The 12128-nt window shown below is 36.3% G+C and overlaps 1 protein-coding gene across 4 annotated transcripts in view; it reads left to right on the top strand.

The window, feature by feature from the left end:
- Positions 1-2250: 2250 nt before the first annotated feature.
- Positions 2251-12128, top strand: part of tmem259 (transmembrane protein 259) — a 27478-nt gene continuing 17600 nt past the window's right edge. For 2 of the 4 annotated variants that reach the window (XM_087273494.1, XM_087273492.1), the window contains exons 1-3: positions 2251-2861; positions 2967-3228; positions 11698-11994. In XM_087273494.1, coding sequence (XP_087129620.1) covers positions 3007-3228; positions 11698-11994 — 519 coding nt within the window. In that variant the 5' untranslated portion in view covers positions 2251-2861; positions 2967-3006. Of the gene's footprint in view, positions 3229-11697; positions 11995-12128 lie in introns of all 4 variants that reach the window. The other 2 variants (XM_087273493.1, XM_087273491.1) reach the window with 1 other exon arrangement.

The following is a 12128-nucleotide window of genomic DNA, read 5'->3' as shown; positions in this document are numbered from 1 at the left end:
GTATGTATGTATGTATGTATGTATGTATGTATGTATGTATGTATGTATGTATCTATGTATGTATGTATGTATGTATGTATGTACGCTATTTATATATTATTTTTCTCTTTTTTTATATAAACGTTTTATTTTTGTTTATACATTTTTATAATTTAATTTATATGTTTAAGTTAACCTTTTAAGTCTCTCTCTCTGTGTGTGTGTGTGTGTGTATGTGTGTGTGTGTGTGTGTGCGTGCGTGCGTGCGTGCGTGCGTGCGTGTGTGTGTGTGTGTGTGTGTCTCAGAAAGGGTTTGACGTACAGAGCTAATAATGTGCCAAAACAATCACAATTTGAATTGTATTCATTTGAATTATTAACAATTTTAATTTTAAAAATCAGATTTTTTTATGACATTAAAAATCTTTTAAATTTGATTTTCTTCATTTGAATTTGAATTTCATAACTTGAGTATTGAACATCTGAAATGCAAGAACTTTTCAAGCCTGATTTGTTTGTGTTCTGAGTTCATAGACTGTAGATATTAAGTTTGTGAAAATACAGTTTCAAATTTTCAAGATGAAGAAATTTAGAACATCCAAATCAATATCATAAAATTCAAAACCAGAAATTCAGATTGTGAAATTCAGGGCTGGAAATATATATATATATATATATATATATATATATATATATATATATATATATATATATATATATATATATATATATATATATATATATCTATATATATATATATATATATATATATATATATATATATATATATATATATATATATATATATATATATATGGTCTAAATAACGAATGTGAATGAACAATTCAGTGACAAAGAGAGATTTAGCGCCACCCATTGGACATTTTGATTTCAATGCATTTCAGTCAAAAAATAGCCTACTGTAATATTTTAACACAAAAAATCAAACGTTTGAGAATATGTCTATAAAAAATTCCGCCTTGAAAAATTCAGTTGTCTTACATTTCAATATTCAAGTTAGAAAATTCAAACTAAGAAATTCAAAACAATTTTTAACGGCATATAAAAATTCAGATTTATTAAATTACAATTGTCTAATTCAAATTAACACAATTCAAATTTAGATTGTTTTGCTTATTATTATTTCCATAATACGCACATCAAATGAAAACATGGCAATATTTACAGCTAACAGCTTATCATTTTTCAGTAAAGCAACTCATTCATTCATTTTCTTTTCAGCTTAGTCCCTTTATTAATATGGTGTTTGCCACAGCGGAATGAACCGCCAACTCATTCAGCATATGTTTTACGCAGCGGATGCCCTTCCAGCCGCAACCCATCCCTGGGAAAGTAAAGCTTAAATTCTGATTCAAAATCACAAATAATGACTTGAGGCGACATGGTGGCTCAGTGGTTAGCAGCACTGAGATCTCACAGCAAGAAGTTCACTGGTTCGAGTCCCTGTTGGTTCAGTTGGCATTTGTGTGTGGAGTTTGCATGTTATCCCCGGGTTTCCTTCAGGTGCTCCGGTTTCCGGTTTCAAAGAAGTGGTAGGTATAGGTGAATTGAATGTATGTGTGAATGAGACTGTATGGATGTTCCCCAGTACTGGATGGGTTGGTTGCAGCTGGAAAGATATTCTCTGTGTAGAACATATGCTGGATAAGTTGGCGGTTCATTCCGCTGTGGTGACCGCAGAGAAAATGAATAAAATAATGGCTTGTATTTGAAATTATTTGTACTAAACTTTCCAAACAGAATGAATACATTGAGCAAATATATTTGTAAATTATGTATAGTAAAAATTCAATTAAAACATTTGCAAACAAAGTTGAACTACAAATAATATTGTCTCTAATAAAATAGCAGAAATCTAAACAATCCTCATGAAAAATATGCTTATTTCGTATTTTGAGGTCATCCCCACCGCAATCAAGCGCTATGCATGTTTATCTTTACTTACTTCTACTGCGTGACTTGTACCATAGATGCTGTACTAAATAGCCTTTCCACTCTATTATGACGTGACGCAATAATAAATTAATACGATTTGGAGAAACCAGAAACAACAATAAACGCATGATATTTATGTTATATGTTTATATATTTATTTATTCGTTCATTCATTAATTTTGTTGTTGTGGAATCCTTTAGACTTTTGAGTAAAAAAAACAGATCCCTTGGCCAAATCACGTGACTTACCACGGAAGCAAAACCAGAGTGGAACTGCTTCCCTCATTAAAAGCTTCCTGACTGCTGCTCCCAAGTCCGCTCCGCTTCAGAAAATGGTTGTGTAAACAGATGATTCGTAAAACAGCTTACAGTTGCTGCCATCGGGTGGTTCTGGTGGGACATCATCAAGTATCTGATGTCTTGTTTTATTGAAGAGTGTCAGCGTTATGTGAGAAGGCGTTTGTCAAAAAGTAAACCGAACATACGGGTTCTTCACTGGAAGCTCGGCTAACTTGTTAGCTTGTGACTATTAGCAGACTACGCTATATGTGCTGTTTGAATTTTCATTCATTTTTAAAGTTCAGCTAGACTGTCTAGGTAAGATTTAACTTCCATACAAAATATTGTTATTTAGTCTAGTGTCTGAGGCATTAAATGAACGTGTTTGGTTGGGGTGACAGTGAATGCTGGAGGCCTGAGTCACAATTGCAAGACAAATTGGGTTTAAAACTAAATTTAACAGACTGACATGCACCTCTGGTCTGACAATATTTAAGCTGCATGTGCAGCAAATTTGTAAAAGCTCCAAAACTAGAGTAGTCTGTTAGCTCGCGAGAATATGACATGGTAGGAGTGGAAGGAGCCTTGCCCACCAACATCCCTACAACATTCAGCGTCTCCCGGGCTTTTGGTGCCGATACCTGAAGGTCAGTTCACCTTTTGAGAACCAGACCCATCATTAGTGTGAGCTGATGTTGTGTGCTCGGCCTGTTCATCTGGATCTTATCACATAGCTTTCTCCCTGACCTTAGTTGGTCCTTCTCCTTATCAAGTTACTGAACAATCATCACCATGTCTGACAACCAAGGCAATGTGAACAACAACAACGTTCCACTGAACAACAATAATAATGGTGGGCCAAACCGGATTCGTAACCCCCCAATGAACCAGAACCCCTTGATTAACGTGAGAGACAGACTCTTCCACGCATTATTCTTTAAGATGGCAGTCACATACGCCAGACTATTCCCACCATCTTTCAGACGAATATTTGAGTTCCTGGTCTTGTTAAAGGTGAGATTTTACATTTTCACTGAGTGTGTTGATCCTTCTTGAAATTTCTTTATTTTTTTAACCCTTCTTGTGTGCTGTTGGGCTGTTTTATCCTCTCTGGGGTGATTGTGAATGTTAATTAGACCACAACGTTCTCTTTGTTTCAGCAAATGGAATGATTTTTTGAGAAAATGCTTTTTAAACATTCTTTTTTAAACAAAAAAGAAGAGTTTGTTTTTTAAACAAACTCTTCTTAACAGATAAAACCATCAACAACCAAGAATGCATGATTATATGGTGTCATGGCTTTGTAATCAAAATGTCATTATAATGCAAGTCAATAGGGCAAAAGTAGCCTTGAATATAATGAAAGGGTTGGTAAATTTAAACTGTACACAAGGGTTGTATGCGTAGTTGTTTTCAACTGATGAGATGCAGTGACATGCTAAATAAACATCAGGATGGATATTACTAACCCATGGACTGACCTCTACATATATTGTACTATATTATTTCTCCTATAATTTTATATGCGAACAAAATTAACCAAATTAGCTCTCTTAAGCTCTGCGTACCTGGTACCGTGTCCGTGACATCATTTATTTCCGCATTCTTTATTTTTTAAAGGGCCGTACTGGCCCAATACCCCCAGAAGTGGTTCCGTTCTCCCATCAGTTGGAATAGAATAACTTTTACATAGATTATGATAGAGACATTTTTTCTGATTACTGACATGTGCAGGAACCACCAAAATTAATTACAGCAACCTAGACCACACAGAACCTAAGACTAAGTGGTACGGTTCAGTTCAGTACGCTTTTATGGCCGTTTCCACTGAATAGGTACCTAAAAGCAAACAATACCTTACCACTTTTTGGGGACTCTTTGCAAAGGGTACCTAGCATGGCAAAAAAAAGTACCAAAAGGTGAAGCAAGACATGCAGCTGAACGCTACTGATTTACAGAAAAGCGTCACTCGATCATAAGCAGAAGAATGAAAACAAAGACATTTTTAAATACACAGCCGAGACATTACATTGTAATACTATAATATATGCATATAATAATGTGCCATGGTTGACCCGAGCTCAGACAAACCTTGTTGTTGACTTGATGTACAGCCACAAAGCCAAGAAGGACAAAATCTGCCGTATCCTGTTTTTGTTTAATGCGAGAGTGAAGTGCGAAAAAACAAAGGATAAGGCCAAAAAACGAAAGAGCGAATCATTCTTTCACCAATTTAAAACATGAACAAACTGGCAGGTATAACCATTACCAGGTATAACTAAAACTTGCCTTGCCTATTATCATCACCTTTAGGACTATTATGAACTTCGAATGACGAAATTATTTTCTAACAGGAGGTCACATGTGCTGGTGAAGATTAAAGTTACAGATGGGAAATTTGCTCTGACTGTGGGCTACATGCTGCGTTTTTTAATTATTTTCAATAATTAAAAACTGACAACCGCAGTAATCAAACTCTTGGGAAAAACTGTGGACGGAACCAAAGTTCACTGGTCTGTGTTTTCTGAACTCCTCTTAAGCGGTGGACTACTTCATTCTGATTGCTTGCCGCCGAACCGCGTCATAGCTCATATCATATCGTTGACTTGATCTCAACTCTCCTCTATGCCCACACAGGAGAAGACACGCCGCGCTGTTCCTCGCCGCCGGTCCTCATTATAAATGAATTACTTCTGGCTACTTTGACGCACTCGCTGCTTTCGGTTAGCGATCGCTCCTCAGTTTGTGAAGGTTTCCCCGCGTTGTCGCTCCACCTCGCCCCCTTTCCCGCTCCTCAGCTTGTGATCGCTCCTCAGTTTATGAAGGCTTCCCCGCGTTGTCGCTCCACCCCGCCTTCCTTACTCGCTTCTCAATTTGTGATCACTTCCCCGCGTTGCCCCATCCCCCCCCTCCCCCCCGCTACGCTATGCCACTGTTTAGACATTTCCCAGAGTGAGAATGACGTTGACTAAAACATTCTGTCGAACACCACACCCACCAAAAGGTCACCCTTGGTACCTTGGAAACGCAAGCCTTATAAAGGTAACTTTGTACTGACCCATACCGTACTGTACCAGTTAGTAGAAATGGGCCAAAAAAGGTACACATTCAAAAAATAAATTCACATAGACAGGATAACATTACATTGAAACGTCTGTTTATATTTTCCAATACAACTAAACACAGAGTTATGGGATCTGAAAAATATCAATCTGTCAACTTTTTTATTTTTTATATCAAATGAACAAAAAAGTTTACAACATACTTTGTATGGTTGGGCTGATAGACAACACGATGCTGAGCTGGCATCGCCGATCCTCTGCTCGGCCCCTGTCGCAAACATGCTCGCGAAGAATACACATCTAGGCCCTGTTTACACTAATACGTCTTTGTATTAAAATGGCATTTTAGAACGAAGATGATCCACATCCACACCGTGTTTTACCTAGTACTTCTGAACAGCCCTCCGTCTGCTGAAAAGAGCAGTGCACAGTGGACAGTTTATCAAGGATGTACCGCTGGATCGCGTCTCACTATAGTTGTTGAAGTGTTATTTAATTAAACTTGTCTCTATCTAACAACTCTTCGGTCTTTTGAATCTATCAGATAACGTGTCACAGCACTGCTTCAGTCTTTCACTTTCACACTTGTACTTGGTTATTTTAATGAAAACCTCAGATACTATTGGTTGTACACCTTTTTTACCGACCAACCCTCCGCAGAAAAAGTGATTAACAGGTGGTAATTTGTGTGCAACTTATTTTTATTTATGATTTGTTTATGGGTAAAACAAAGACCATGTGGCTCAGGTAGTTGAAACGGCAGGCTACAAATAATTAATTAGTTATGAATTAATTAATGGCGAGGCAGTGGCGCAGTAGGTAGTGCTGTCGCCTCACAGCAAGAAGGTCGCTGGGTTGCTGGTTCCAACCTCGGCTCAGTTGACGCTTCTGTGTAGAGTTTGCATTTTCTCCCTGCCACCGCGTGAGTTTCCTCCGGGTGCTCTGGTTTCCCCCACAGTCCAAAGACATGCGATACAGGTGAATTGGGTAAGCTAAATTGTCCGTAGTGTGAGTATGTGTGTTAATGTGGGTGTGGATGTTTCCCAGAGATGGGTTGCGGCTGGAAGGGCATCCGCTGCGTAAAAACTAGCTGGATAGGTTGGCGGTTCATTTTGCTGGGGCGACCCCGGATAAATAAAGGGACTAAGCCGACAAGAAAATAAAATGAAATTAAATGAATGAATTAATTAATAATTCATAAATAATTAATTCACCTCCGCCTATGATGACGATGCTCATCGGGATGTTTCACATTAGAAATTGGTCGACATCGCCCAACCCTAATACTTTGTAGAAATTCTTTGAATTAAACGGACCAATTCAAAAGTAAGAATGCTAATCAAACGGATAAGAGTTGGCTCTCTAAAGAACAAAAATGACAGATTTTGTTTTATTTTACATTTTTGCATTCATGTGGAAAAATTTATGTTATGCATGTGACAGAAATTGCCACTTGTGTGACTTTGGTGAAAACAGTTGTACTATCATTTTAATTTATTCTAATTATTATTATTTTTTGGAAACTGAGATTTAAAAAAAAGAAACATTAATTTGAAATGGAGGTTTTTTCAAACATTAAAATTTCATTGCACAACTCAAGTTGAGCTTTATTGTAATTCCGATACATGTGAGGATAAAAATAAATGTGAACATAAATAAACATAAAAACAACACTGGGTGTAAGAGCTGTTTTAAAGCTATACATAACTAACATATGTACATAACAAAACGCGTAACCTAAGACAGCCTATACAGGTAGATTTACATTAGACATAACAATAGATCCTTTGATGCTCCTAAACATTTGAACAAAAAACAAATGTAAAATATTTACTTATTTATCATTTTGAAATGAGAAAAAAAAATGAAATGCAAAATATTTGCTTATTTATAGGGCTGTAACGATACACCAAACCCAGGATTCGGTTCGTATCACGATTTTTGACCCACGATTCGGTTCGTATCACGATTTTTTTTTTTCGTGTGGGGTGGAAAAAAAAAAGATTTTTAAAACTATTTTTTATTAAATAACATTTGAAATATTTTTATAAACAAAACATCAAAGAACAATATTAACTATGCAAATTATTAACAATATAAATAGCCATATATAAAATAAATAAATAGCCAAAGCTATATCACTTTTGTTTTCTTTGTAACAAAATACTGTTGAAAAACCAAACAGAACTAAACTCCATTGTGTAGATGGTTCAAGCATGTTGAAAATTATTTTTCAATCAAGTTCTCTTACATAGAAAAAGTAAATTAAATGGCTACTAGGGATGCTCATTTCGGTTAATTTTGCTAACTGACAACCGCCGCTCATTAATCGGTTATTACAACACAATCTCACGGCAATTCGTAACTTTTTCATTTAGTGGCTAATTCGTATGAATTCGTACGATCTAATTCGTACAATTTAGTACGATTTGCTTATCCCCCAATGACGGTTGGGGTTAGGGGTGGGGTCAGGTGCCACGCCTCCTTTTTAAAATCATACCATTTCGTACGACTGAACTCGTACGAATTCGTACGAATTAGCCACTAAACTGGCAAAACGTAAAATACTTACGTTTTCTCGTGAGATCAGGCTGGGTTATTAACGGTTAACTGGTCAGATTATTATTAATTTTATATTAAACAAATTGACGTGTCTATTTTGTGTCTGACACATTAAATATTGCATTTTAAAATAGGCTACTGATTTATTTTTAAATGCTAGCATATTAATAATAGAACATAACAACGGAGCATCTTCATGCACCTGCAGTGTTTAGCACAGAAGAGCAGAATAATCTAAATAAAATAAATAGGACTGCCTAAAATTATTTTCATTTAAATAATTAATTTATATTACAAAACGAAAATACTGACTGATTCTTTTTAACAACCGGTATAGGCTGTTTTTTTGCAATCATGTTTTTTTCTTCCGTCAAATAAATATCGCAGACTTCCTCAAATTGCCCGCTCCATGGAAAATATGCATTTATTTAATGCCCCGCTGTTATTATTATAATAACAAAACCTTTTACATTTTTTAATAGAAATCATTATTTTAAAGAATATGTCCTGATGGTTTCCTCTCTCTCCCTCGTGGTTCAAGTGCGCGTGCTGCGTGATGAAAAGACAACACCAACGCGCGCATATGTAGACTTTTTGTAAACAGTTTTGTTGTTTAAATATGCTATTGCATTAATGTGCATACATGCTTTATAAGCCGAAAATAAGGCGCACCTCACTGCCTTTATGTTGACAAGGAAAAAAGAAGAGAAGAAGCGCGGTCCTCTTATGAAACGACTGAATCAGCTGGGTATCGATTGTGCATAAGTGTTGGTGTCTGTGTTGTTACAATTGTAATATTTAATACTATTGTGATATTCAAGATTTGCACATTCATACAGCTATGGATAACTTAAAACAGCGATTAGACCTTCAGAGCGGCATTAATGCGTCCTGAAGTAAAGCGAAACTGCTATAAACTCCAGCAAGATAGAGTGATTATATGAGGACCCATATACCTTTATCTCTAAATAAAGTATAACTATAGAAACGGTGTTCGTCTTAACTGAAAGCTTCGTCCTGTTTCCTGGCCTCACGCATCGCGCACCTGTCAGTCAGCACATAACGTTAACTCCCAAAGGGTTAAACAGAAAGCGCAGAGCACGGTTACAGAAAAGTTTTCTCTGCAGAGGAGTCAGGGCATCTGGTGAACGCCCATCCCTTTCTGCGCAGCCACATTAACAACAATGCTTTGACAGCATTGGCAATGTTTCTGCCGTTGTCTGTTGTCAAGCGGGGTTAAGTTGGTTTTGTTTTTGATATTCCTGACACATTCAGACGGTCCCTTAAGAGCTCCGTGCGAGCTCTCCCGGCTAAACCCTTATTGCGAGGGCTTAAACGGAGCATTGCTCGTAATGTCGAGCAGAAAAAAAGTGTTTCCTCACGTTCTTCTTCAACTAGCTCAACTTTTGCAGGTACGCGTGACGTTATTGGAAAGGTAGTCACGGGGAGTGTCGCGATTCTCCCTTATCACACCGCGACACAGGATCGTAGATCTGAGTGTCGCGATTTCGATTTTATATCGTGTATCGTTACAGCCCTACTTATTTACAATTTTATTTCCCTTAAATATTTAATGTCCGATAACAAGGCTGAGATCAGACTTTGGAACTGACACAAGGTGCCTCGACAAGGTTAGCTTTCATGTTAATGAAAACATGACATCAGGTTAATGTCATGGTTATCAGCCATGATACATATATATAACAGTATATACAGATATAACAGTTATTAGCTAATTAATCAGCTTGAACTGTCATAACACTACTGTAACGTGTACGCACAAGAAGAAATGCATACAGATGTGTTTGACAATTGACATGCTTCAAGAAATACCTGTTAAGTTGGTTGAGGCAGCATTTTAATTGTCTCTCGGTTAACCACAAGAATATTGTTGCAGCAATGATCTTGCCATGGAACAATTGCACAAGTTCTGTCTGTTTGTAGGGCTGGGGAATAGGGTATTTTGGAAGAGTTTGAAAGTGTTGCATTATCCAGCTAAAGGGTTGAGTTTGTAAATGTACCGAATAGGGCTGCACAATACATAATTTCAGCATCGATATCGTGGTCATTCGCAATTGTCTCATCGCAGGATATGCAAGTCGAGTTTGTGTTATTTGATTATTTACATGTGTTTTTGATGCATTTGTATAATGATTTTAAAAAGTATCAGCTATAAGAAATTGTACCACTGGTGTCCTTAACTATGATTAAGTTTATTGAATTATTTTATTTTTATCATTGAGTTACTGTACCTTAATACTGTTAGAATCAGGAAACCATAAAGCACTTTATTTCAATTGTATCTTTTTTGTATTTATAAATTGTTACACATGAAAATACTGACAACAAATTCGGAAATGCACTGCAAATAGCAAAGACCACAATGCAAATGTGTTGAGGAACCTTGAAAGGTTTATATATAGTTTATTAGATTTTATGGAGATGCAAATAGTAAACATTAATTCACCAATCCCTGACTAAATATGTGCATTAAAATACTCACAACATAAGCAAATAGAGAAGCGCACTGCAAGTAGCACAGACAACAATGAAAAAGCGTCAGGGTCCAAAATTGTATAGATTGTTTATTAGATTTTTTTGGTCATGCACTCCCACTCCAGATTCATCCCAATCGAATTAACATTCTAAATTCTCATGAAGTCATATGGTAAAATTGTACTTTTATTGCAATATATATCGCAAAATAAAAAAAGAAATATGGCAATGTTAGATATTTCCTACATTGTGCAGTTCTAGTACTGAGCATTTTGTTTATATAAAGCATGATAAAAATTGTGGGATAAAAACACACTTTATTTCCAAAGGGCATTTTTCTTTTATTTTCACCAAATAAACATAAATAGCATTAGCATGAGAAATGTGATATATTTACCTAATCTCAAAATTGCTTTACCTGAAGTTCTAGCCCAATCAGAACTTTAACTAAATTATGCAAATTAAAAAATACAACTGGACAAAATTTAAAGATGTATACAGTTGAAGTCAGAATTAGCCCTCCTGAATTATTAGCCCCATGTATATTTTTTCACCCAATTACTGTTTAATGGAGAGAAGATTTTTTTCAATACTTTTCGAAACATAATACTTTTAGTTACTTATTTCTTATAACTAATTTCTGCAATTTTAAGGCTTAACTAGGTTAATTAGGCAAGTTAGGGCAATTAGGCAGGTCATTTTATAACAGTTTGTTTTATTCTGTTAACATTTGAAAAAAATAGCTTAAGAGGGCCAATAATAGATCTTAAAATGTTTAAAAAATAAAAACTGTTTCTAGCCAAAATAAGAGAATTAAAGGGCAACTACACTCTCAGAAATGAAGTTATGTGAGCTGTCACTGTGGTGGTACCTTTTCAAAAGGTACAAATTAGTACCTAAAAGTAGTGGTGGGCAAAGCAGGGCTTCATAAAACACTGAAACAGTCGAAGCAAATGTGTCGAAGCTTCAAAACGCTTCGAAACCCCACTCCAGTCTCCTAAAAGCTCAAATTTCCTAGATTCAGAAAGGTATATTTAAAATAATCTGATGGGTGTTTTTAGCTGAAACTTTACAGACATACTGGAGACACAAAAGACTCATCTTAAATCTTTAAAAAGGGGGTAAAATAGGTGCCTTTTAAGACCCTATAAGAAAAAAAATATTATAGGAAATACCATGAAAATGTCCTTGCCCTGTTTAACATGCTTTAGAAAATAAATAAAAAAAAGAAACAAAAATCACATGAGGGCCAATAATTTTGACTTCAACTGTATATTTATATCATGCTGTATACTAATGTTTAAACACATTGTTGCCTAAACTGGTTTATGCACATTCACTTTAATTTCATGTCTTTTGATAGGCACTGTTTATGCTCTTCATCCTGGCCTACATCCACATTGCCTTCTCGCGCTCTCCAATAAACTGCCTGGAGCATGTGCGGGAGAAATGGCCCCGCGACGGCATCCTGCGTGTGGAGATCCAGCGCAACTCCAGCCGTGCTCCTATCTTTCTGCAATTTTACGAGACTGAGGGTATCCAGGGACTCGTGAAGGAACCAGAGGAGGATGGACATGAAAACAGACAGCCAGTGGTGCCAACAGATGCTGAAGAGGAGGAAGAGATGACTATGGACATGTTTGACAACAGCACAGTACGAGTGAGTTTATTACATGGTTATTTTTGAACTGACTAGAACTGAACCTGCATTCTATTACTATACTGCTACTCTAAGGGGCCAATCACACCCAACGTGCTTTTTGTGTTGAGAGGCACCTTTTTTTAATTATTTAC

Source organism: Danio rerio, chromosome 11 (genome assembly GCF_052040795.2).
Source record: "Danio rerio strain M-AB ecotype USA chromosome 11, GRCz13ab, whole genome shotgun sequence".
NCBI lineage: Eukaryota > Metazoa > Chordata > Actinopteri > Cypriniformes > Danionidae > Danio > Danio rerio.
This window is presented reverse-complemented; position numbering and strand designations above follow the sequence as displayed.